This window comes from Clarias gariepinus, chromosome 24 (genome assembly GCF_024256425.1).
Source record: "Clarias gariepinus isolate MV-2021 ecotype Netherlands chromosome 24, CGAR_prim_01v2, whole genome shotgun sequence".
Taxonomy (NCBI): domain Eukaryota; kingdom Metazoa; phylum Chordata; class Actinopteri; order Siluriformes; family Clariidae; genus Clarias; species Clarias gariepinus.
In genome coordinates, this window is record NC_071123.1 from 3500204 (window position 1) to 3526080 (window position 25877).

At 38.6% G+C, this 25877-nt stretch overlaps 4 protein-coding genes across 9 annotated transcripts; 1 reads left to right on the forward strand and 3 right to left on the reverse strand.

Moving 5' to 3' along the window:
* Positions 1-3568: 3568 nt before the first annotated feature.
* LOC128511867 (uncharacterized) lies at positions 3569-6745 on the reverse strand. The gene is made up of 2 exons (XM_053484873.1): positions 6684-6745; positions 3569-6095 (listed from the first exon to the last, which is right to left on the reverse strand). The coding sequence occupies exon 2, from the start codon at positions 6008-6010 to the stop codon at positions 4328-4330; it is 1683 nt and encodes a 560-aa protein (XP_053340848.1). The 5' UTR covers positions 6011-6095; positions 6684-6745; the 3' UTR covers positions 3569-4327.
* A 1298-nt stretch (positions 6746-8043) lies between these two features.
* surf2 (surfeit 2) lies at positions 8044-10710 on the reverse strand. The gene is made up of 6 exons (XM_053485404.1): positions 10384-10710; positions 10042-10193; positions 9852-9955; positions 8521-8739; positions 8285-8418; positions 8044-8165 (listed from the first exon to the last, which is right to left on the reverse strand). The coding sequence occupies exons 1-6, from the start codon at positions 10456-10458 to the stop codon at positions 8076-8078; spliced, it is 774 nt and encodes a 257-aa protein (XP_053341379.1). The 5' UTR covers positions 10459-10710; the 3' UTR covers positions 8044-8075.
* A 351-nt stretch (positions 10711-11061) lies between these two features.
* Positions 11062-12881, forward strand: bbln (bublin coiled coil protein). 2 transcript variants are annotated; one of them, XM_053485406.1, is made up of 3 exons: positions 11062-11097; positions 11175-11291; positions 12340-12881. In XM_053485406.1, exons 2-3 carry the CDS (start codon positions 11207-11209, stop codon positions 12528-12530), a joined length of 276 nt encoding a protein of 91 aa, XP_053341381.1. In that variant the 5' UTR covers positions 11062-11097; positions 11175-11206; the 3' UTR covers positions 12531-12881. The 2 variants fall into 2 exon arrangements, with proteins under 2 accessions (XP_053341381.1, XP_053341380.1); XM_053485405.1 differs by lacking the exon at positions 11062-11097 and having other exon boundaries at positions 11104-11291.
* Positions 12882-15134: 2253 nt separating this feature from the next.
* Positions 15135-25719, reverse strand: ciz1a (cdkn1a interacting zinc finger protein 1a). Of its 5 annotated transcripts, none has more exons than XM_053485402.1 (16): positions 25697-25719; positions 24529-24754; positions 23230-23354; positions 22704-22870; positions 22477-22570; positions 22276-22363; positions 22107-22183; positions 20036-20112; positions 19735-19956; positions 18501-18631; positions 18305-18398; positions 17985-18098; positions 17773-17895; positions 17559-17640; positions 16599-16720; positions 15135-15636 (listed from the first exon to the last, which is right to left on the reverse strand). In XM_053485402.1, the coding sequence occupies exons 2-16, from the start codon at positions 24702-24704 to the stop codon at positions 15232-15234; spliced, it is 2097 nt and encodes a 698-aa protein (XP_053341377.1). In that variant the 5' UTR covers positions 24705-24754; positions 25697-25719; the 3' UTR covers positions 15135-15231. The 5 variants fall into 5 exon arrangements, with proteins under 5 accessions (XP_053341377.1, XP_053341378.1, XP_053341374.1 ...); XM_053485403.1 differs by lacking the exon at positions 25697-25719 and adding an exon at positions 25573-25670 and having other exon boundaries at positions 17559-17637; XM_053485399.1 differs by lacking the exon at positions 25697-25719 and adding an exon at positions 25573-25670.
* Positions 25720-25877: the final 158 nt, after the last annotated feature.

Below are 25877 nucleotides of genomic sequence, written 5' to 3' on the forward strand. Positions count from 1 at the left end.
CGAGAAGGTCTGCGGGCGCGCGCGCGTGCGTCTGCTGTACTGTACACTATGCTATACCATACTACCCACACTGTAGTACACTACGTACCTGCACGTGTGTGTTTATGTATATATGTATACAGTGCTGTGTATTTGCCACCTTCCTGAATTATTATTATTTTTTTTAGATTTCTCTTTCTCACACTTTCAGATGATTCAGATCACCAAACAAATTACACGAAGATAACCAAAAACATAAATACAAAATTCACTTTTTAAAAATTATTTTATTTATAAAGGAAGAAAAAAAGAGGTGGGACCCTGGAGGGTTCGGGTTTAATTTGCAATTTCGCGCGTGTGTGTGTGAAGTTTGCATGTTCTCCCTATGTTTGGTGGGTTTCCTTCGGGTGTCCTGTCACAGTCCAAAGACATGCAGATTAGGCTAACTGGCGATCCCAAATTGGCCCATAGTGTGCGAGTGTGTGTAGCCTGGATTGGCATCCCGTCCAGGTCCCCAGTCTCCTTTGAATAGGCTCCAGCTTCCCCGCGACCCTGTATACAGGATAAAGCAGTATAGACGATGAGTGAGTGAGTGATGAAGGAAAAAAAGTTCAATTGTACCTGGCCCTATGTGAAAAAGTCATAAATGAACTATTATTTTTAGAGAGCGGCATTAAATTTCACTTGGCCTGATTACTGCCAGACCTGTTGAATTGAGAAATCACTTAAATAGAACCTGTCTGACAAAGCTACACATCCCCAAGCAACACAATCTAAAGAACAGGAAAATAAAAAATTCAAGAACAGATTAAAAAGAAATTAATTAATTATCATGTATCAATCTGCAAAGGGTTACCAAGCCATTTTTAAGGTTTTGGGACTCCAGTGAACCATGGTAAGAGCCAGTATAAACAAATAGAGAAAGCTTGAAACAGTGGTAAACCTTCCCAAGATTGCCCGGCCTACTAAATTTACTCCCAGCGCACAAAGACAACTCATTTAAGAGATTGTAAAAGAACCCAAAACAACTTCTAAATAACTGCTGGTCTCACTCACCTCAGTGTTCATGATTTAACAATAAAAAAGAGACTCCAAGACTCCAAAGCAAGGAGTATAAAACTACTGCTGACCAAAAAAACCCACAATTGTTCATCTCACATTTTGAAAAAAAATATTTTGATTATTCCCATGACTTTCTGAATTGATGAAACAAAAGTTTATCTTTTTGGGAAGGTGAGCTTCCTGTTACAACTTGTGTGAAAAAAACAAACTAAGACAGCGTTTCATGAAAAAAACAAAAAAACATTATACTGACAGTCAAACCTGGTGGTGGTAGCGTGATGGTCTGGGGCTGCCATAATTGATGCAACCATAAATGCTTCAAACACGCAAAATCCTGAAAGAAAATATCTGGCCATCATGTTTGTGACCTTAAGCTCAAGCACACCTGGATTATGCAGCAGGACAATGATCTGAAATACACAGCCCAAAAATTTGTTTTAATCGTTTGGAGTGGCCTAGTTAAAGTGCGTATTTAAATCTGATTGAGATCCTTTAACAGGCCATTCGTGGTTGAAAACCCTTCAGTGTGGCTGGATTGAAACAATTCTAAAAAGACGAGTGGGCCAAAATTTCTAGGTTTATAGGTTTAGGAGCAATAACTTTTTCACAGAGGGCCAGGCAGTTTTTTAATAAATTAAATCATCATCATTTAAAAAAAAATAAAAATTTTACTTTTGTTATTTTTAAGTAATAGTAAAATATGTTTGATGATCTTAATCATTTAAATGTGACACTATGTCTACCATGTTTAAAGTTGATGATGTTGTTTAAGATGATGATGATGTAATATGCTTTTAAACATGAGGCTATCCATTCCTTCTTCATATTCTTCTCTGCCAGTTATTTTGGTACAAGTTCTTCTTGTTCCTGAACTAGGCAGGTTTTTTTTAGTTTTTTCTATTTGGTCTTTCTATTCTTGAGCGTTACCAGTGGTTTGCATCTTGGGGTAAATTGTCTGTATTTACACACACACACACACATATATATATATATATATATATATATATATATCTCAGACAGCACTTCCGTCTTTAACGTAAACAACAGGTTTATATTTCTTTGCTCCTTCTAATACAGTTTAATTACAGCTCATACAAAGTTTTGTATACTTTCCTAATACTTAGTGTTTACTTTTTAGTTCTTAGTGTGTTTGCAAAAGTTTTAAGTACTTCATATTCCCATAATCCGTTTATAAAATGCCTTTTAGTTCCTAATGTTTTTGCAAGTAGTTTTTTTAAACAAGTACTTAAAATGCGTTTTAGTACTTAGGGTTGTCCCACTTTGTAAAGCTTTTGTTAAGGCTTGTAAAGCTCTAAGAACGTCCTCACACTATTTCAAAGACAGTTCTGCACTCAACTAAATACATAGAAATATATAAAATCAATAGAGTAAATGAAATCTTTTTTATTAAGCACTTGGATAACTAATTAAGTGCAAAGATTTTGAAAGCAGTATTGTTAGTTAAACGTCTGTTAATTGGATGTCTACGTCAGAATTTCTCAAATTTGTTAAGAAAAAAAAGGAAAAATAATTTTTTTAGTTAGTTTGGCTTTATTCGTCACACATTCCCTATTCCACAGTGAAATTCTTACTTCACATTTTCCAGCTTGGGTTAGAGAGCAGGGTGTGCTAGGATACAGTGTACCTGGAGCAGACGGGGCTAAGGGCCTTGCGCAAGGGCCCAAATGGGAACTTGGTGAAGCTGGGACTTGAACTGCCAACGTTCTGATCAGTAATCAAGAGCCACTGAGCTACTACTTTCATTTCACAAGATTTTGGGGTCAATCAAGCCAAACCAGGACTGACAAAAACCAGACCAATGACATCATCTTATGAGCTGATTTAAGTTAGGCAAGACTTACTGCTGACATTTAGAATTTTACTTCTGGGCAAGATATAAAGCAGCTCTAATCAAAATAAAATGCTTACTAACAATAAAGTACTGAAAGAATTTTTTTGGATTTTGTAGCTGAATGGATCTGTCCCCGTCTCCAACTTTTATTCTGCAGCTTAACACAAAGCTCCCTGTACTTTTAAACACATGAGATCAAGAGGAATCCTAAACTAAACATGCTTGTTTGCAGACAGTTCATTACCCAAAGAACATTATACACATGGTGAAGAATGGAGGTGGAAGAAGGATCATGATGTACGACTGTGTTTTTTCAGCTAATAACCGGGTTAGTTATAAGGAATCATGGTTAGCTCCAAATACTCATCAATTTTGGCACAAAACCCACAGGTGTGTTATGCAGCTGAAGGAAATTTTTATTTGCATAGGACAATAACATCTCAAAAACAAATCAACAAAGACATGCATTCAGAAGAAGTAGTGTAGGAATGTCCCAGCCACATCCCAGAACTCAAATCTTTTCAAAACCAATGGAACCAGGAAATGTCCTAGTTAAAGTGGAATAAAATAGCCAAATCAAGATGTAATAATTTGGTAGACTTTTACCCAAAAAGAGTGTTTATAAGAATACTTTCGATTGCCTTTATTAAATTAAAGATCAACAAATACCAGACATAGTTTCTACTGGTTTAATGTGTGGTATATACAGTACACTCAAAGACAAGCACACATAACAATAATCAAGAAACAACTGAAACACAGAATAGAGGTCAGATTTGAAGAAATTACAACACCTTGTTGATTTCAGTGCAGCAGTCATTTTCAGCATATGGGGACCCAAAATTCACATATTAAACATGAGGAAAAAAAAAAAGCTTGATGTTTAAGCCAAACTGGGACTTGTGATAAATTTTCCAGTGAATGAAGAATGCGTAAAACCGACTGACTTTTACAGAAGACTTCAAGCACAGGACAGTAATGAGATCCTTGGTCGCAATAAAATGTTTAAATGGTGCAAACATTTTAAAAGAGGTCGTATGTCTGTGAACGACGATCCCGGCCGAGGTGACTCGGAGCACACTGCAGTTTTTCCTGTAAACTTTTAACAAGTGGAACACCTGATCCTTGCAAATCAAACAGATAACTTGTCGCCAACTTGTGGAAGAGATGGATCTCTCTATGGGAACTGTACACACAATCACTCACCAGCACCATTTGTAGGTTACAGGAACTCGGCTGGGAGTTGTTGCCACATCCCCTGTACAGTCCTAACCTCGCTCCAAGACATTTCCACATGTTTGGGAAAGCCATTAAATGAGTTCCTGGGGGGCCAGTGATTCAGAAGCAGGCATCCAATCATGGCTCTGGTGTGCTGAGAAAACTTTGCATTACTGTAGCTGGGGATGATGACTAAAGGGAGTTTTTAAGGAGGTTTTATTTTTGAGTCTCGACAACAAAGGGAAGATCTGCGACTGTAGCCTTCAGTGAATCTGTGTAGTTGGTCTTGGCCATCCATATCTGTCGTTTAACAGCCACAGACGCTGCCATGATCCTTCCAGAAAATTCTGCCTGGTGTGAGGAGAGCTGAAATGTGAACTCTGCGATGAGTTTAAGCTCAGCGAGAACGTCAGTGAGCCTTTGAGGAGTTGGGTTTTCAGAAATTTCTGCCAAAAGGCGCTTCTGGTAATCAGACAAGTATCGCAAATAGTTTGCAGTCTTTGCTAGCATGCCGGCGGTTTGATACGATTTTTCTGCGAGTGTTTCAGTGAACCTCAAGTGTTCAGGAGGAACAGGGTGGTGTTCTCTGTTTCCCGGTGGCATAACGGCTTGGAGGATGGCCGACATAAGCGTGTTGACTTGAGGCATATGAGCGTAAGGCATAGCCTGGCTTTCATGAAGCTTGTACAACTCGGAGAACACTGGCCTGAAAGGTGGTAAACTCGCCGGATTGGACCACGAACATTGGACCAAATTCTCAAATTCTGGCACCATGAGTGGACATGACAAGCCATTCTGGCATTTGGGAAACTCGATACCCATGTGTCTGGCTGCACGTACTATAAGATTCTGCAGCTCTTCAGATGTAGGAACGTCCTGCATTGAACTCAGTCGCTGAGGTAAAGTGGATGGTAAAGCATTTGAGATTTCTAAAGGTGCATCTTCTTGTTTAACTTCATTTAAAAGGGGGACAGATTCAGAACAGGTCGCTGTACCTGTCTGTTGTCCCTGATCCACTTGGGATCTAGTGAACACTTGGGAGATTTCTGCTGAATGTGGAATATCGATTGGCCTCCTTTTCTCCAAGACATCAAGCCGCCTCTCCATTACGCTCCACTGTAACTGCACGGCTCTCTGTTGAGCTTCTAATTTCTGCTCCACCATCTTTAGCAGCTTATCGTTTTGCCTGGCAAGTTTTGCAGAAGTCTTCGTTTCCCTTCTCGGCCTTTTCTCCCTAACAGATTCACACGAGGAGTCGGAGCTCCAGGATGAACATGAGGATAAAATCGGGGAGTGTTTTCGTCTCCGTCCGCAGCCCCTGCTCGAGTGCCTCGCGCGGCACGGATGACACCGAGGTGAATGCCACCTCTTGTGTGAGGTTGAAGGCACTGGAATGGGTGCTGCAGATGCACCCAGGTCTTGCGTATGCTGTGACGTTCCATGTGAAACATATGTACCTTTCATCGATGCAGCGTTTGGGTCAGGTAGGTCCAAAGACGGTGAGATAAGAGTGAACATGACAGGTGTAGTGGAAAAAGATGGCATAGCATTTTCTGTCTCTGATACAGTAGGCGTAGCAGACACCAACCTCACAGATTTAAGTTCTTTAGCCGTAGCAGACGATGCCACCGGTTCAAGTTTAGACTGCATTCCCGTCTGAGACGCCTCGTTTTTCCGTTGCTGGGCCTCCTGATAGATCACCTCCTGCACCTTGGTGAGACGCTTGATACAAGTGCCCCAGTCCATCTTGGCACAGTGTGGGCATTTTCCATACTCCAAGACCCCCTCTTTGGCATGTTGGATTCCCAAGCAGATTAAACACTTTTCGTGCGTGTCTTTAGACTGGATTTTGTAGTTGCGGCAGGAACACCAGGTAAATTTCACTGTCGAACTTGCCATGGTGGACGTTAAAGCTTGTAACACACAGGGTGGAGATTCTAGTAGATTCAGGAAAGATCCGGTTGCTTGTGCGTGAAATGATTTCCTTAAAAAAAAACAAACAAAAAAAACAGTAACACTGAGTGCACTGACACATTGTGTATATATGTATATATATATATATATATATATATATATATATATATATATATATATAAAAAAAAAACACACACACACACCTATTTACCTATATAAAATAACAGTCAACGTTTGGACACAAGTTAGGATTTTTTTTTCCTTCTTTATTTTTAAAACTATGAAATAACACATTTGGCATTAGGACATTAAGTAACAACAATAATAGTCAGCTGTTATTTTAAAATACAAGCCACACTAACACAAGGTTAACATATTAGAAGTAAAACTATAATTGAATTATACATTAAACTGCAACATGCATTTATTGTTTAACTGCATTTCACTGTGTAATAGTACATGTTTATGTATATAGTTTTTTTTTTCTACAGTGTTTACAGGCTAATACATCATTTCTCTTTTTAACCTAATTTGAACTCTTTGTGCTTAACCAGGATAATATATTTTATAATATAATTAATAGTCATTAAAACTCAGTATCTCTTAGACGTTTCCTCTGACACAAAATTAATTATTTCGTTTAGAATCTCAGTCTTACCATACAAACGTGAAACGTGCATAAACACTGCTTCTTCAAGCTAATAGTAAACAGTTTACTCGTCGCGCTTTAATGACGTCAAATGACGCGCGACGGGACGGCAGTGAAATAGCAAATTTGAAATAGCCCTGTACTGTGCGCTCTGCTTCTCTAATCTTAGCCTTTACCTCAGTAAAACTTCCTCAAAATTAACTTCAGATGTTCATATATTTTGATATTTGTAGTTTTCATGACTGCAAACGTTGATGGAAGGTTTTAGTTTATTACACAATCGTGTTCACACACACACACACACACACACATATATATAAATATATCTTAGTCATAATGCCTAGTATTTTATATTCCCAAATTTAATTCCTAAGGTGAAATATGTTTTCTGTGACACATGTAGACGCTCATTTTAAACTGACCCAAATCAGTGCAAATACAGCTTGAAGAAAGCCGTCTTCTCTCCCCGACAACAGGATCTAAGACCCTGTACATCATATTCCCACATACAAAGTGTTCCCAGTGGCACCCACAATCAGTTTGTTTTTATTTTATCCTGTTCTGGTCTTATCCTTTTATACCCAGCAAGCAAGCTTAATGCATTTAGGCATTTGGCAGATGCTTCCATAATCCATGTAGAACCAATAGCGCCATTACAGTAGATTATATAATTCTGCCTTAGAATTACAAAACCTCCTTTAAGGTTCAGTGTTGGCTCAATGGTTAAGATGTTGAGTTACAGATCAGAAGGTCGGGGTTCAAACCTCAGCAATGCCAAAGTTGCCACCAACGCACTTTACTGTATTCTCTCCACACCCTCTATGCTTCCCACTAAGTATGAATTTTACTGTAGTGTAATGTAGAGCATGTATGACAAATTAAGACTTCATCACTGAATAAAGGAGGAGAGATGAACGTGGAGCTAACACCTCCGCCTTATCACATCGACCACGCGTCCTGAAAAACCAACACCAAAGCTGATGTTGAGAGAGAAGCACACCAGATGAGGTGACGTGCTGCTGATCAAGCAAAATGGCTCGCTTTAGAGATGACATCATGCATCACACGATGCTTAGGACTAATATGAGTGGCATAGGTTATTGTACTGTATATACTGTTTGTTTTATTGTAGTTATTTCTTGTCTTTTACTTTTCTGTTATAATTAATAATGCATACACCTTGAGTCTAGTTATCAGACCACAAGAATCCGAAGCAAAAGTACTATTTAAAATACTAAGTAATAATTACATTCTTCAGTCCCAAATCAAAGTTAGTGACTGTAGCATGTTGTATATTTATAGGAGGAAATTCTTACAGAATTGCACACCTGCTTGTGACCATGTTCTCTGACTCAATGATAGAAAAGCAGAAAGACAAAGATTTATTGAAAACATGATGTATTATTTTCCATTCTTAACTTTATTGATGTGCTTAAAACCTTTTCTTTTTCTGTTTTTCTTAAATTTCTTGTTAAATTCAGCAGGCTGGACCTGTAAAAGCAGAGAGGAACAGTGTCAGAAAGATTTAAACCATTACTCAAATACAATTTACTACGTTAAATAGCTGACATAAAAATGATTTCATTGATAGAAATACTTGATTAAAATACCTTTTTGCGTTTCTGCGCTGCTTGTTTTTCTTCTGTTTCAGAAACCTCCATATCTTCTTCATCTGTCTGGAATTCATTGTCGTCTTCCTCCTTAACTTCGTGTCCTTCTGACTTCTTCAGCGTGAACAGAGTGGCTGGAAAGAACAAAGGAAGACAAAATTTTTATAAATATCTCACAATATTAGTGACCACAAGTGACCAAGAGGCGCACACAAATCCAAAAGCTGCATGCTTACATGGATAAAGATCTGACATGCTGTCCTCAGAGTCACTTCCTTCTCCCTCGCTGGAGCTCGGGGCCCAAATGCCACTGTCCTGTTTCTGTTTCTCTTTCTGGTTGTGCTTGCTCCTTCCTTCACCAGCACTCTCCATGCCCTCCTCTGTGTCTCGGGCTTGCTTTTTATGCCTGAGTCTGATCGGAACAAACTTCACACCTTGTTTTATGCATTCCTCATCTGAAAAAGAGAACACGCAAACATCCATAGTGTGATCAGAACTACAAAAGGATCCACAATTCGGTCTCATCAGCATTTTCCTTTCAAGGCTACTGTCTCCCCAGTGACGCCTGTACAGATGTGAACTTGTTACATCAGTTCATTTGTAACTGCAGGTTGAGGAAAAATGGAGTCCCACGTGTCACATCTGCACAAAAGTAGAGAACGATTCTGAAAGCAAGTAATTTTTTGCGGTCTGAGGGTGTACCCGGTGCCAAAACAACTCACGGAATACTCTAAGGAAGGTGAACGTTTCTTAAAGAGAATCATTACTGATGAGACATGGATTCATTACTACGAGTCTGAGAGTAAATGGCAGAGTATGAAACGGAAACATCCTCAATCGCTGACCTAAAAAAAAAAAAAAAAAAAAAAAAGCCAAAAGTCAACCATCAGCTGGAAAACTCATCAATGCTTACAGTTCTCTGGGATTCTCAAAGGCCAGTATTGGAACAATATCAGGAAAAAAGTTCAAAAATCAACAGTTCATTACAGCGAGATGCTTATTGAAGAGCTGAAGACTAAACTTCGGATTAAACACCGAGGACTAATATCCAAAAGCATCTTGATGACGCACGCCCGCACACTTCTGCCCCCACTATTGACGAAAAATTTAGTTTTGAGGTGTTAAAGCAGCACCTATAGTCCTGATCTCACTCTATCAGACTTTCATCTGTTTGTTCCCCTGAAAGCAGGCCTATGAGGATGAAGATTCACTTCTGATAAAAAAAGGAAAACACCGGTGCATTCGTAGCTCACAGCTCAGCCTAAAACATTTAATAATTAACGAGGGAATATAAAAGCTTGTGGACCAGGTGTAGTGAAAAGCAAGGGAATTATGTCGTAAGATTGTCTTTTCTAAATAAATTCCACATCCAACAACAAGAAAAGACAGGTCTTGTGGTTTACTCCAGCTGACATTATTGTGTTATAGGATCATAATTCAGGTTGATATCAGTAACTAAGATGCTTAATTATCAGAACACTTAGATCTGAGTGTTTAGAAGCATCACTGGATCTGTTTAGAAGGGAAAGATTAGAAGGGTCGCCGGTTCTGAAAAACATATTCCTACATTGTGCTAGAGCTTTCTTGTAACGTTTTCCACCGACGTGCCGGAGGATGTGATGAGGCACGCGGTTGATGTGTCTCAGGGTCAGCTTGCAGAAAAGGTGATTTCTGTGGGGAAATAAATAAATAGATAAATAAGTCACAAAAACTTAACAGATTTTTATTTGTCTGTTAAAAAAAACAAAAACACATACGGCTGTTTTGTGCTCGGGACCAGGTGAGGTTCATACTGGCTGTAGTTAAATTCCTCTCCAGCACAAAGTTTCTTGAATTTCTTCCCAGATACAAAGTTCTGCAGCTCCTCGAGGTTGCATGGAAACTCATGGCCGTTTAACGTGCACTTGATCTAAGAGCAAAAAAAAAATGTAAAATCACACATGAAATTACTTAAAGACAATTTTACAGCTTGGTCATTGAATTTGCAAACTTGAGCGTTATAATCAGGACTGTCCCTCCTTATAGAGGTCCATCATAACATTTCTTAACCATGCAAAATAACAGAAGAACATGCAAAAGAATAGAGAGCATCTGATTACCTTTTTGGCTGCAGTGAGCTGGAGGAAAGGTTGATTTTGGAGAAAATCTCTTAAATCTGCAGGCAAATCTTCCATTCCCTTCCTGCGCACGTGCTAGGGCAAACACCCACTGTTTTACAGAAAGCAAAAAAATAAAAAATAAAATAAACAAAAAAAAACTTAATGTACAAAAAAATCTTAACCTCTGCCCTAAGACGCGGCAAACACTAAGCAACTATAAATACATAACATTGAGTTACTTGTTTTTGATAATACTGCCAAAACAAAATGGAAAGGATTGATATTAGGGCTTCAGCGTGACGTATAATTTGTGCGACGCTCACAAGACGCGTTAGGCGACTGTCAATAACGCCTGCTCACAATGATGTAGCACGGGATTAAATCTGTTTTTTTTTGGGTAATAAATAACAATTATTATGATTGTTTTAACCAGAAATAGTTTTTATCTCTTGTTTAACATGTTTGTTTGTTGTATTTTCTTAAATAACCTTAGAAATAAATAAAATTAATAGTTAAAAACGAGTGATTCACTTAATTTATATGAAATTGTTAATGCTGAATTAAACAAAACCACAAAGTTTAGATGATAATCATGTTGACTATTGAATTATTTTTATTCATAAATGTATTATTATAGTATGGCTTTTCATTAGAATACTTCTCAGTCACCTGACAGTCAGCTGTCCTGCAGTGTGTGTGTGTGTGTGTGTGAAGGTACAATAATAACAATCACATCTGATCCAGGTTTACTCTCTTATTCCTTATATATAATGAATTGTGATTTGTTTTAGCTCTACAGCTCGCTTTAGTATTTGTGTAAGAGATGAAAATGTCCGGACCGAACGGAGACCCCGAGCTGACATCTGCTGAAGGACTGATAGAGGATGAGGATGACTTTAATGATGAAGGTGAGGTTTACTGAGACAGAGGAGGATGAATCAGGATGTTATATGTATCTAAATGATGAAGGTAGGATTCGCAAAAGAGGGATTTATGAAGAAATAAAAGTTGCCAGATTGTTTTTTTTCATCCTTGCAATTCATCATCAGCTATAAATATTTAACTACTACTTTTACTACTAATAGTAATAATGATAATTAATTGATGAGGTTGCCAGATTTATTTTTTCTATTTCTATATTTTTCTATTTTCTATATATATAAGTATTTAAAAAATTTAAATGTATTTTATTGTAATTGATTCCATCTACTTTTATAGAATTCTGTACAATTTATGTACTTTTAACATTTTTATATATAAATAAATAAATAAATATATATATATATATATATATATATATATATATATATATATATATATACGGCATTTAGAAGTGAACAGAAATATTTGGTTATGTTTGTCGTCAGGATTTAAAAATAACATTAAGCTAAAACCACGTCAGAGAGGATTTCATATAAGAGAAAAAAACAAAGCTCTGGATATGAATAAAATATATCAATATGAATGCTATATATTTAATTAATAATATATATATTTAACATATTTAAAGTTTTGACTGTTGTGTATTCAATAAACATTTTTTGTGCTTTTTATCTTATCTTTCAAATAAAAAAACAAAAAAAACAAAAACCACTTCCTATAAAAAAAAAAAGAAGAAAAAAAGTTAGCATATTGTCCAGTAGAAAATGTTTGGAGTAAATGTCAGGGTTTAATTATACAACTGTATATGAATTAGGTTATTAGACTAAGGGTTCTTCCTGCAAATATTTAGTCTCTTTAATGTTATTTGAACCTGCCATTTAATTGTTTAAAATGTATAACATACTGTATGACTTATTTTATATGTTACAATGTAAGAACTGGTTTGAATTGCTGTGCAGTAGAAAAATAACAGTCAAACTAAACATTTTTCAAGACTGCACTATGAGAAAGTGAAATATGAATGAAGTCATGTGATCACTGTTTTGTCTACGATATCACTTCTTGAAACCCTAGAATACGCCGCCATTAACTCCATGCTGGACCAGATAAACTCCTGCCTGGATGACTTAGAAGAGAGGAACGACGCTCTGAATGGAAAACTGCACGAGCTCCTGGAGTCCAACCGACAGGCTCGGCAGGAGTTTCGAGCTCAGCTCAACAAAAAGGAACCAGAGGAGCAAAAAGAGCCGCCGTCTAAGGGATGATGACTGAGCGGAAGCTGAACTCCAGTCCTGACTCATTCCACTGGCACAAAGCTCTGCTGTAGTTTCTATTTCTATGTTATGAGCACACATCACACCCTTATTTGTGCGTCTTTGTGAGTTTTGTTTTTTTCCTCTAAAACAGTCATTTTAACATGGAATACCTCATTTCACAAATCACTTCACAAAGAAACAACAGCTCAATCATCAAATATTTTAATAGACATTAAAATGCAGAAAACAAAACATCTGGAGGAGAAAAAAAAATTACAAGTTGCTTCCAGCTCCTATAAAACAACCTTTTGTTTTAAATCCTTATTTCATTTGTAGAATAAAAATAGATTATGAAATGTACAGTTCCATTCTGATGATCATTTCCCATAGTGTTGTGGTCCTGGTAGGAGGAACGACTCAAGACTACACATTTCCATTCCACAGCATGTTAGTGCTGTTTAATGCTCGTCTTCAAAACACAGATTACGATGGCTGTCTGATTCTGAAACTGAATTTAAAGTGTATATTTGAAGAGTGACTAATACTGCATGTGGTGTCGAAGCTGTGGCTAAATTGTGACTAAAATCTGCCTTTCAGAAATATTAGGAATGTCTACTCAGCTTAAACGTACACCTCGAAAAAGTTAGTGGATTCAAAGACAGGCGAGTGTTTACTGCCTTAAAATGTTTGGGGGGGGGAAGGGACTCTTAAAGGGATGTCTTAAATTAGAATTTTTTTTTAATGTAATTCCAGGCTAGTACAAGAGTGAATCTAAAGCTGCATCTGATCCAGACATGGCTTCAAATCTTTCTGCAATTCTTCGACGCTAAAACCGATTCTTTAAAGCATCCCGAACAAACACGGATCTCCAAAAAACGAAAAATTTCCCACTACTGTTAGGTCAAATTAAACTCTTTTTATGAACTTCGAAACAAATTCATCCAAATATCATCGGGGAAGATTAAAAAAGCCATTCTGCTTAAAAAAAATTTTTTTAAGTATACTGCGGAGCATTGACTGACTCGCCCGTAAAAAAAAAACATGCTGTTTTTCTCCCCCCAATGTGTTTGAACTCGGTTTGATCAGAATCAAATAAAAAATAAAACACACACTACTGTAGAGGCAAGAAATAGTTTGTGTAGAGGGAAATAAAAACAAAGCATGATGATCATACAGCTCAGGAAGTAAAGGGACACAAAAAAAATAAAAAATTCTCAGCGCTTCTCTATACAGCTATAAACGCTTATGTACTTAACAACAAATGAACGAACGAATGAATCAATCAATCGTCATTTCATTTCTTCCTTTTTTTATTAAAAGATCTGCTCTCAGCATTTCCAAGAATCAAAGCTCACATTTTTTTAAAACTTAAATTAAAAATAAAGCATAAGCACAGAGGGATGTACCGTAGAATAGCATGGGACCAGCAGACTGACAAAAAGTTGAGAGGTTTTTAAACTCGCCGTGAGATCTCTTTTTTTTTTTTTGCTACTTTTAACCAAACCACAATAGAGCCTAAGCAGTATTTCGGGTCACCATTACACCGTCTATACAGCACATTATTTGAATCATGCTCTCATTTGTGAATCCGTGTTCTCTTTCCTTGTTTGGACCGCAAACGATAGCTGTAAACTAAACCCGAGTGGCTTCTGAAAAGAAAGAAATAAAAAATACAAATCAGTCACACCTAGGAGCATAAAAGACAAACAGCGGTAATGGTGGTACAATTAGCTAAGCTAATTAACGACATTAATAATGACAACTTTACCAACACTAGGACACTAGGATGAAGCTAAAGAATGCCGGATTCTAGGCTAAGACTGTGGGGAAAAAAAAAAAAAAAAAAAAAAACACTTGTGAAGTAACACTTTGCGTACTGGTCGTTGGAACAGCATGCGTAGAAAAAAAAGCTCCTTAAAGAGCGCTGGCTTTTGACGAGATCCTGCTAGAGCTAACCTGAAGGTCCGGTTTCTTCCCAGCTTGGACGAGATCACCTTCTTGACATTGAAATGATGAAAATAAACCAGATCAAGGTTTTACCGAACGGATCTGATGTAAGGCGGCTAGATGCGTACGTCACGCTCTGGGAAACATCACCTATAGAATTTTCTCCAGCTTCATCCGAGACGGTCTTTAGCTTGAAGCGATAACTGCAGCGAAATGCCCTTTCTGATTTAAGTAAGCTGGAGCCTTTTATAACCGCTTGCTCCCAGCTTGGTTGTTTTTCCTCAGATTGTTTTTAAAATACCTTTATATTTTTTTTCTCAGTTTTCTCTCTCACTTTCCTTTTTATATTTTTTTTTATGCTTTACCAAACCACATCTTTAAAATGCTGTTAAAGTAAAACGTTGCTACATTCTAAGTCACTACAAGATTTTTTTTTTTTTTAAAGATCAAGTACCTTAACAGATGTAAATGTGCAAGGTCTTTCTTCATCATCTTTACACACATTCTTTATAAATCTCGAAGGGAAAAAAAAATTATAAGAAGAAGCTTTAAGGGTTTAAGATGTAGTCTTAAATCTGGGGCAAAGACCTACAAAATGCCTGAATACAAGACCTACTCTCTACAGGGATTGTCCTACTGTCCTGGCTTCCGTCTCTTTTAGTGAACAACAGAGGATGTGTAACGGACATTCAATGAAAAAAAAAATTTCCCACTCAATCTCTCCATAGCAGCTTGTTCCTCCGTCTCGTGTCTTTCCCAGAGCTCAGCGTCGTCTTCCTCCCCTTCCTCGTTTCTTGCCAGGCGTCCTTCCACGCCCTCTGCTGGTCTTTTCTTCGGGGACGCTGCTTGGGACGTCCTCCTCCTCGTCAGGCTCTTCTGTAACCCCGTCTTCCTCCGTGTCTCTGGGCTGGGTGGGAGACCCAGAGGCAGGCTGCTGGTTAGGGGAAGGTGGTGCGCTGTTGCTGTTACTCTCCTTGCCGCTGGTGCCGATGTTTCCCTGATCATTTGCAGCTCCAGAGGACGTTAGTCTGCTGTTCCTGATGGCAGGGTCACTTAACGAGGAACCGCTAGGAGACTCAGCGTCCTTGGTTTCATGATCTGCTGACGTGCAAACTGATTCGGAGGCCTGTGCAGCTGAAGCTTCCTGAATCTTTAATGCCTTGTATTTCTGTAAAAAAATTAAATAAAAAAAAGGCTTAACATCAAATTAAACTCACAGAAGATCATAAACAGAAGCCTTTGGATTTCTGCTGACAGAATTTGCAGCGACACTCTAAGGAAGGTAAAAGTTTTTTAAAGGGAATCATTACTGGTGACGAGACACAGATTCATCACTACTAGCCTTAGAGTCCTCAGAGTGAACGGAAACGTCCTTAATCGCCGAGCGAGAAAAAGTTCAAAAGGTCGACCATCAGCAGGAAGAATTCATCGATACTTAGTTTTCTGGGATTCTCAAGGGCCAGAAGTATTGAAACATTATCACTAAAAAGGTTGACAATAACCAGTACTCATTACAGTGAGATGTTTTTCAAAGTCGACTGTCAACACTCTCCAAAAACTGTTTTGAGCATCTTCCCTATTGTCCTGATTTCACTCTATCAGACTTTCACCTGTTTGTTCCCTTGAAAGCAGCCCTACGAGAACAAAGATTCACTTCTGATGAAGTCATCAGTGTGGATAATTTTTGATTCACATTCATTCAGCTTTACACATAAGGCACTTTCACATCTTGTGGCAGCTATGATTTATGTTAGCTTATCTTTGACTTTAGCTAGATAAGCATAAAGTTTAGCCATCGCCTACATCTCCTTGAAAGAGGCATCAAAAATCCTACATGCTACAGCTAAACCATATCTAGCGGGACCTTTAGATGTAGTACTGCCTCATTTGAAAAAATTCTAGATCAGCTTCAAGATTCAACTCCATTCCTGGAATGCCAGTGTCAAGCACAGTTTGTAAGTCACCAACACTTAAACACACCCACTAGACCTGGTAATTAACAGATTAGTCAAATCACCAGGGTTTGAGGGAAAAAGAAAAAAAAAAAAACTGTGCTGGGCCTCCATTACTGAACTTGAATAACCGCATACTAGATACTGTAATAGTAATGATGTAATGTCTTTGACATACCTTTAGGTTCTCAAAGTGTTGGTGCGTCTTACAGTGAGAGCGTCGTGCTGATGCCTCGTAGTGATAGAACTCGTTACACAGCCGGCACAGGAACCCAGCCACAGGAATCACGAAGCTGGAACCTAGGAACCACAGCACAGCAAAAGATTTACATTAACACAAATTTGGTAAAAAATTTATAATAAATAAATACTGACTTTCTAATATTCAATCTGATTCCTTTCAGGGTTCTTATCCATTACAGAAAGTTATAGGGTAGATATTCAGCATACTTTACGCTTAATAATAAACACTTTAAATAACATGAGTTTCCGGTGTCAACTTTGTACCCGAAAATGGAGCAGAAAAGTAGATTTCAGTTTTCCTGTTTCACTACATTTATGCATGGCGTTGCGTTACACAACTAAGCAGAGCTGGTTGCAGGTGATAAGAACAGTATGTTCAGTCGGGGAGAGAGTGAAAGAGAATATTTACAGTCTGTTCCCTGCTTATGCATGAGTTCTGTTCCGGGAGCACGTTCGTAAATCTGATTTTCTGAAAAATCTGTTTCGGTAAATCTGAACGTAAAGTATAACAGCCTACTTGACTAAATCCCTGTCCCCTTTCCCCACTGCCAAATTGTGTGGCCAAAAAAAAAAAAAAAAAGTGTGACCACACCTACGACAATCAAATCACAAGTTAAAATTTATTACAATTTTTGCTTATGTTGCAAACTAAGTTACTTTCAATCCAAGGTTTTACTAGTATGTCAAATGTAAGTGTTGTCTCTGTGCCTTTAAATCGTGAGGGAAATTCTAGATGCCATTTTGCCATCTGAGATCATTTAAAATCTGAAATAAGTGCTGAATAGACACAGCTAGTCTGTTTCTATTTAAACTAAAAACAGATTTTGGGAAATATTTAGACATTTATATTGCTAGGAATAACTATACATGCGCATGGCTCTGGCATGTTCCTTACCGTATACAGTGTCTGAGTCAAACTCTTCTTCCTCTGTCATGTCTTCCAATGTGACCTCCATCTCTACTGGGAGCCCTTCCTGCTATAAGGCAAGCAAATAATAAAAATAAAAAAAAATACTTACACTCTATTTAAATCTTAATAAACATTAAATTCTGGCACAGGGGGGGAAAAAAAAAAGGGTGGAGGGACACGATCATCGAATTTCCTCTACCTGTCCATTTTCTTCCTCCACCCGCTCTTCTTCCTCACTGTCCATGCCTTCTTCATCAGCGCCCACTGTGTAAACCTCCAAACCCAATTCGTCCAGATTCCCTTTCCCGGTTTCTTTTAACACCTTCAAACAAACAAACAAAGATTAAATCCCAGGCAATCAATGAAGATGATCTGACACAAGTTGTCTACACTGAGACACGGAATGTCTACCTGCTCCATGCGCTGTTTGTGCTCGGTGGACTGCATGTGTTCAACAAACTCTCTAGATGTCCTGAACTGCTGCTTACAGACGGTACAGCTGGGACTCGATGAACGGCTACAAATCTGTCATGAATAAGAGGACGAAAGAAGAAAAACAGAAACGTACTTTGGAGATAAACACGTACAGGTTGGAATTTCTTCCAGCGATCCTTTTTCTCTGCTAACCTCAATGTTCAGGTTAATTTGAATCGCTTAACTTTTATTTTTATACATATGACTTAAGACTTATGCCTTGCTCAGAGGTTTTACGTGACTGCTCAGAGATTCACCTTGTGCTCCCTGGTCTTACGATGATCCATGACATTAGTAGTGAAGTGGGTTTTGCAGGTGGGACACCACCTTTGCAGACCTGGTCTTTTCTCCCTGTTGGATACAAAGCATTTACATTACTACAACATTTCTAATAAATCATTTACATTTGATGCTGATCAAGACGTTGTTTATATGTCTGTGTATCTAGCTCACCCATCTTTTCGTGAACCCTGCAGAGTCTCCTGTACACGAGGCAGCAGCGTGACAAGGCAAGCGTTACTCATGTGCTGAATTTCCATCATCCTCTGCTGGTGAGCCAGTCCGTTCATATGGCTCTGGAAATTCTGCATGCACACACACACACACACACACACAGATTAAAGGGTGCTGAAATAACTATATAAAGAAGTGCATACTACAATGACAAAACTCACAATGACAAAAAAAACAGTGCGTATGATTTTTTTTCTTCTTCTAAGTCTTTAGCATACGATTAAAGCATTAGCAAAAATAATTTAGCATTCAATAATTTCAGATAAATGTTCTGTAGGTATTCTGAGAAATTGTGATTAATAATTAAAGCTAAATTTAGGTAACACATGAAACAGATCTCCACACCTTGGAGATCAGACATCTGTTGTTTCTGTGGCAAGTACTTATGAGGTATTTTTCTTTAAAAAAAATAAATAAACAGGAAGCCCTTACAACTCAAGCGGCACAGATTCACTCTTTGTAGAAAACATTGTAAAAGAGTGTTTAGTTCTCAATGTTTTTACTAGTGATGTTGGCTAGTTATGGCACAGAAGCTGCGAAGCGTGTCCAAATGAAGTTTCGAGTCATGTGACCAATAACAAACGAAGTCTTGCGTCTGCCAGAATCTCGTGCTCTCTTTTTTAAAGATGTTGATTATGTGTATTTCCTTTACAACATTTCCTTAAACAGACCAGCTTTATGCACATTATTAACTGTGCTGATTGTGATGTTATGATCTAGTTGCTACACAAAATTTGTCCAATAGATGGCAGTACAATGGGCCCTTGAATGAAGCTTCTTGAAATTAACCTTTTGGTGAAACTATTGTCTGGGACGCCTCGACACCTAAATAAGCCATCTGGTCAATAACTATCACAAGTTTTTAAACTTCATCTTACTCTTCACATATGGGTAGAAGATGGGGAGAGTTTGTATGTTGGATCTCTGAAATGTGAAAGTAATAGAAAAAAAAAATCTAATAATGACCCAGAGTATCATAAACTCATTTTCCTTAAAAAAAAAAAAAAAAATCAGGTAAGTGTGTTTTCATGCCTGAACACGCAGTACTTCTTAGCTCTTCTGCTTAACATTAAACTTTGGAGTGCAATATTAAACCTGTGTTAACGGAACATCAAGAACCGCAACGATGGTTTATTTTTTAAAAGACTTTCTGCCCATCAATTTAGGGACGTACTTGTTGGTTGTGGCAGGTGATGTTACAGATATAGCAGTAGAATTTGTTAGTCGTTTCTCCTCCCCCCCCTGCCGTCGTCGTTGTCTTTTCTTTGGATGGTTCGCTGCTCCCGGTTGTGTCATCTTTACCGTCGGCTACAGTCACTGAACCTGCAGAATCTGACTGGCTTGAACTGTTCTGCTGATCCGTGTCCTTGAGTGAAGACTCTGGACCTTCCACCTGCTGTAAAAAGAAAAGCCACTTAAAATGATTCTATCTATCGGAATTTCACAGAACTGCATTTACTGTTGGCGATCCCAACCTCGGCTGCCCGGCTTTGCTCTAGTGCCTCGGCTGCCTCGGACCCGGCTACCGTCCCGTCTTCTTCTGGTATGCAGTCTGAAACAGACAAGTCAACAACAAAGTAGAGCTGGGCGGTATGACCAAAAATTTATATTACGGTATTTTTTTTTATTATATCGATGTCACAGTATTTGACTGTATTTTTTTTATGCATGATTAGGTGTTAACCCCATTTCCTAATAAATTAGAGAATAATTACTGCAGTATATTGGCTTACATTGACCGGATTAGTATTAACCCAGGTTTGATTGGTCTCACAAAATGCTGCTGTTCACAAAGAGGTGACAGTGGCACTCATAATTGTAATGAGGTGAAGAAATCAGAATTCATGACTTGCAGTCAAAATACACAACACTTTATTGTGCAAGTTTTGCAACTTGAAAACATCTTTAAGCTGGCTACAATGTAAACAATATGTCCCCTGTAACTGCAAAATGAAAACTTTATCCACTGGACTTTCATTAAGGCAAATGACCTGAAACAGGTAAATACAAGAGGAGTGAAACTTTTCACTTTGTGAAACATTAATAATATTACTTCAGTAATAATATTATTAAAGAGCGGTACCATGTTTTTAGCTAAGTGGAAAGTAATAGCGTTGGTAATATCGCTCTTCTTGTCGTAGGCAGTCCCCTTAGTAAACGCGTCTTTGAGTGACGTCTGAGTCGCGTTTTATGTTGCAGTGCCAACTTTATCATCACCTGCAGATGCGGAAGAGGATGCAGATCTTAGTATCATGCATTCCTTTATATTCCAGGACATGTTTGTGACGGAGGTGGTGAAGCAAATTGCTTGTGTTGCCTTCTGCGGCTACAACTTTAGCCCGACAACATTTACATATGATGGTTGTTTGATCAACGTCAGATTTTTTAAAGCCAAAGTATTTCCACATAACCGACATGGCTCCTCTTTTCGGAAGAAGGTTCTCTTTGTCTGTGACATTTTCTTCGTCCATGCTGTTCACCGCCCAACACACACAGGCCGTGCTTCCACCGCTCTCATGAAGACGCATACGGTTTGTTTGGTACCAATGCAAAACAATCTCCCTCTCAAACAATGTCCCGCGGCGGGACGTTCCACAGCTCCGTGTTCCCGACGCATTGTATGCACACACTCACCAGTATTGGGGTATATGAAAAATGAATATCATTTTTTTTTTTTTTAAACATCGGTATTCTGTATGAAAAGGTATACCGCCCAGCCCTACAACAAAGTTGATCACACTTTGTTAAAGTATGCTTAATTTGTACAAATTGTGCTCAAAAGGGGTCTAAAGTGTGGCAAGAAAACATCCATCATATAAATTACCAATTTATCAATCTAAACCAGTCTGACCATTGTACTCTGACCTTCGGCACCGCCCAACATGTGCGTTATTTAAGCGTCTTAAACCTACCAAAAGCCATTGCTTGTTATTAATCACTTTTCAGCTTAAGTTTATGGCATCATCATGCCTGACCCGTTTGAGATATCAAAAATCCCTCTGCAATTTTGCATCCTCAATGTCTTTAGATCACATCGGCCCGGTTTGGTGGCGATCGTATAAATTCCTTAGGAGGGGTATATCAAAATCCATCAGATGGGTTTTTGCAAACAACTCAAAATAACCGGCCTACTGTTGAGTTGAGCCCAGGACATGCAGTGCAGCGTGAGAGTTGTTCGGCTCAATGAGCTCTAAATGTGTACCGAGTTTCGTGTGCATACGTGCAAGTATATATGAGCTATGCAGCAAAATCTCTCTCAGGCATCCTAATGGCAGCAGATTCCAACCTGTCTGCCAATTTTCATGAGTTTTTGAGCATGTTAAGACCCCCAAAAAGCCCCTAATGGTGGGAAAAAAATTTATTATCCATAGGAAAACAAGAGGATCCTGCGCGCTCTTTAGTGCTTGATTAACAAGGAAGAATCACCAGCTGGTGCCCATTCCCACGGCCCCCCCGAAGGGCAAAAGATTTAGGCTTACGCCACATCTTTAATTAATAGAAGATTTTACACAGACAAAAAAAACTGTGTCTGGGTTTTTCGGTTACCTGCAGTATCAGGATCTTCAGCAGTGCGCTCATACTCGGTACTTGGGGAGGCTTCAGTCTCAAGCGCATCGTTCGGCCTGAGGGGACACAAAAAAAAAAAAAACGCTTAAAAAGCATAAGCAAAAGCGTGCTTGATGCAAGTTATTCATAAACCCAAAATAAACTTCACCCTTCTGTTCTCTGCTTCTTTGCAGCTGGCTCATCTGGCTGCTGCGTGGATGACTGACTGTTCACGTCTGCCACGGCTGTGGTTTCATCTAGAGTACAAAAAAAAAAAAAAAAAAAAAAAAAAAAAAAACATTTAGGTTTCTGTTTTCACACTAACACTAAGACGAGTGGAGTAGAGTGTGCAGTGTGGTGTAACGTGAACCTCGGCTGCTGCTTGCACCAGACTGGGTGTCGGTTCCGACTGCAGGTCGGTGTTCGTTCTCCCTCTTCCTGTCCTGCTGCCTTGACTGAAAATCCTGTGTGTATACCATTAACCCAGTAACTAACAGCACTCTTATTTACAGCTGTCACAACATGATCATTTAAATAAAAAATAAAAAAAAAGCTTAATAAGAAGAAGAAGAATAATAAGAATAACAAATGGCTCACATTGTTAAAATAGCGAGCATGTGGGTTGAAGTGTCTTGGAGGAAATCCCATATGAGGAGTCTTAATAGCAACTCCCAGTGGAACCGGACCCAAAATGGAGGATCTTGATCCGGTAGCAAAAAACTGCTGGAACTGCTGCCCGCCCATAGCGAAGCTACGCATGCCTCCTTATGAAGAAGGAAGAACAATACAAAGGCTTAAACAAAGACATTAAAAAGAAAAAATATATTTCATAACATGCCTATTTTACAGAGATTGCATACTCAAGTCATCACCACACAGCCTTTTTTTAAGCTGCAATTCCTCGTCATATGTTTTATGCTTATTATAATTAAACACACAAAGTGTTTAAATTTAAGGCATATTAAATACACACTGGTCATGCCCTCCCTACTTCCTAGCAGTTATCCTGCCTGCTCCTATTTAAAGAGTTACTTTGATCATGTCACACTCACCATCTGAATTCTCCGCATGCCCACTATGTAAAGAACACCAAGAGAGAGAGCGAGAGAGGTACTCAGCTTACCTTGCATCTGCTGCATCAGTAATGCACCTTGGAGCATGGGATTAGGGGCGATGATGGTCTGAGTGGCTGAGCACAGGTTGACCATGCGGGCAGGAGGAGGCGCCGGAGCCGGGACAGCCATCGGTCTATTAGAACGAAACACGCATTTGTTAGTGTTTAAGATCTAGATAGAACTGGATTGTTGAAACCAATGAGCTACTAAAAAACAACTTTGAACTTTAGGGAAGGATCGAGTGCAATAATCTGAGAATCAGCTAAGAGGCCACGGTTAACATGATGCTACCGCTACCATGCTTCATTTTAGGGTTGGTGTTCTCAGGGACGTACAGTTAGTCCAAGACTTACGAACAAGTTCCGTCCCAGAAGCACGTTCATAAGTAGGATTGGTTCTGACAAAGGGAGTCTTTGAGACGAATACACAATGTAAAGCATAACAATACACTTGTTTTCCACTGTATTGGACAGTGAACTCTGCTTTGTTGAGTATTTTACGAAATTAGAAGTTTTCACCATCAGGACAGCTTTACAGGACAGACATTTTCTATCATCATGCTCCCGAACTGATTGATTAAAACCACTGAGACTCATTCCCACCTCAACAGAAAATATACAAGACTTTAGACATTTTATGTCTTACACACTGAAAATATTGTATATAATTGTAAACATTGGTATCTTGTGCAATGCAGTGTCAATACACGTGAGCTACGATGATTTGTTCACATTTACGAATGTTTGTAGAACTGTGGTTTGTTCGTATCTGTGAAAATTCCTAATTTGAATGTTCGTACATCGGGGACTACCTGTAGTTTTCTTTTTGTCTTCACATTTTCTTTTTTCCTTTACTGCTCAATGTGAAATTATTAACATTTTACTTAATTTTTTCCATAAATTCCTCTCTTGACATGCTTTTGTGTACATTCTAAAACATATTCCCCTTTTGCTGTTGAAATATCCACTCTTCTTAGAACACTTCACACTGAATTTATGTGTACATTTGGCCATGAGAGCATTAGTGAGATGTTAGGTGAGAAGTTCTGAGGTGCATACAGTATTCTAGCTCATTCCAGAGCCATTTTTTAAAAGGGCTCCATCATAGGACACTAAATGTTCCATATTACTGCATGCTTCCAACCTTGGACCACATACAAGTTTATGAATCATAGGTTTACAATCTTTTGGCCGTAAACCCAAATGGAGCCTCACAATATTCCTGTACTGAAGGGTTTTATTTTCTCGAGAGCCCAATTTCCTCTTTCACTTTATCACACATGAGACAAGCCAAAGGTGACATCTCACCGGCCTCCCCCGTGGTGATGGGGGATGTGGTGTGTCGGTGGAGGTTGCGGCGGTGGAGGAGGAGGCGGTGGAGGTGGCGGCGGGGTCTGCTGCTGGAACAGCTGCTGGAGCTGACGGAGGTGCTGATGAAACTGCTGCTGCTGCTGCTGCTGCTGGTGATGGTGAGGGTTGAACATTCTGACCTCAAGAGTTTACCGACGTCCCCACGATACCTCAGGAGCGAATCCTGTAGATGAGAAACAACCAAGAGACAGACTGAGAAATTAATTATTTTTGAAAATAAGAGTGATTTAGATAGAGAAAAAAAATTAAGTGAGTAAGTATTTTGAAATAAACAGGGTTGAAGTGAAAGACAACAATTAATACCAGTCTATTTATTCATGGTTTTATTCTATTTAAAGTCTTTATTACTCAAGGGAGGAAAAAATAACCCCGCCTCCTGCAACGTGATTGGCTCGTTTTGTCCTGCCTCTGCGCTACCATTGGCTGACCTCAAAGCCTTCAACCTGTCAGTCATCGTAACAAACCAATCTTAATACAAAAAGCAAATAAAGTACAGGTGTAAAGGAAAAAAAACACGAATATTCTCTAGCTAACTTTCATAAAATACATCTGCATTAGTTATATCAGCGTCACGATGAAGAGTTTAAAGCGCTCGAGCCTCGAATAAAATATAAAAACACAAACCTTGCAGGCTAATTAATGCAAGCTAATCACGATAGGCCTTTTGTATATAAAAATGCAAATGAAAGCATCAATAAAGGCATTAATAATGCTGTACCTATGTAAATATAAGTCATTTTGTAACGACGCGCGCGCTAGAACTTTGTGCAGTGTTTAACACAAAACGAGACAGAACTAGCACGTTAGCTAAGATTGTTAAGAGTTAGCTCTTAAACAACAGCCTGTTGAAACGCTAGTTTTTCACCACATTCCAAAGCATTTTTTTACAGCCAAAAAGTTTTTAAGAATAAAGCCTAATAAAACTACAAACTGGGCGGAAAAATATCGTCACCTTTTAACACAACATTACCGACTACGCACCTGCTATGCTAACATACCGGTGTTTGTACGGTCTCGGACGCTTAGCTCTGGCGTCCACACGGCCCGATCCCAAATACTTCACTGCTAACTATGAGATTGTCCTATGTAGGGTAGAAATAAATACCAGATAAAGTGCACTTTGTTTCAGAAATCGTGCGATTTGGGATTCAGCGTGTGAATGTAGTAGAAAATTGGATTTTGACTTAAAGTATTGTCTCCGCCTAGTGGAAAGGAGGGCGACGTACAAGCAAAATAAAACAAAGGCCAAAGGCAAAATGTGTCATCATAATGATATTAATAAATAA

Bases quoted from the DNA above. Each gene is read 5' to 3' on its own strand.
- ciz1a (XM_053485402.1), bottom strand. From the start codon at position 24,704: ATGTTCAACCCTCACCATCACCAGCAGCAGCAGCAGCAGCAGCAGTTT. The intron at 22,571-22,703 runs GTGAGCCATTTG...GTATACACACAG, and splicing joins ATGCTCGCTATTTTAACAAT to GATTTTCAGTCAAGGCAGCA. The intron at 15,637-16,598 runs GTATGTCAAAGA...ATTTTTTTACAG, and splicing joins AACACTTTGAGAACCTAAAG to AAATACAAGGCATTAAAGAT.
- LOC128511867 (XM_053484873.1), bottom strand. From the start codon at position 6,010: ATGGCAAGTTCGACAGTGAAATTTACCTGGTGTTCCTGCCGCAACTAC.
- surf2 (XM_053485404.1), bottom strand. From the start codon at position 10,458: ATGGAAGATTTGCCTGCAGATTTAAGAGATTTTCTCCAAAATCAACCT. The intron at 9,956-10,041 runs GTATGTGTTTTT...ATTTCCCCACAG, and splicing joins GTCCCGAGCACAAAACAGCC to AAATCACCTTTTCTGCAAGC. The intron at 8,740-9,851 runs GTAGGAATATGT...TCTCTTTTTCAG, and splicing joins CAAGAAAGCTCTAGCACAAT to ATGAGGAATGCATAAAACAA.
- bbln (XM_053485406.1), top strand. From the start codon at position 11,207: ATGAAAATGTCCGGACCGAACGGAGACCCCGAGCTGACATCTGCTGAA. The intron at 11,292-12,339 runs GTGAGGTTTACT...TTGAAACCCTAG, and splicing joins GGATGACTTTAATGATGAAG to AATACGCCGCCATTAACTCC.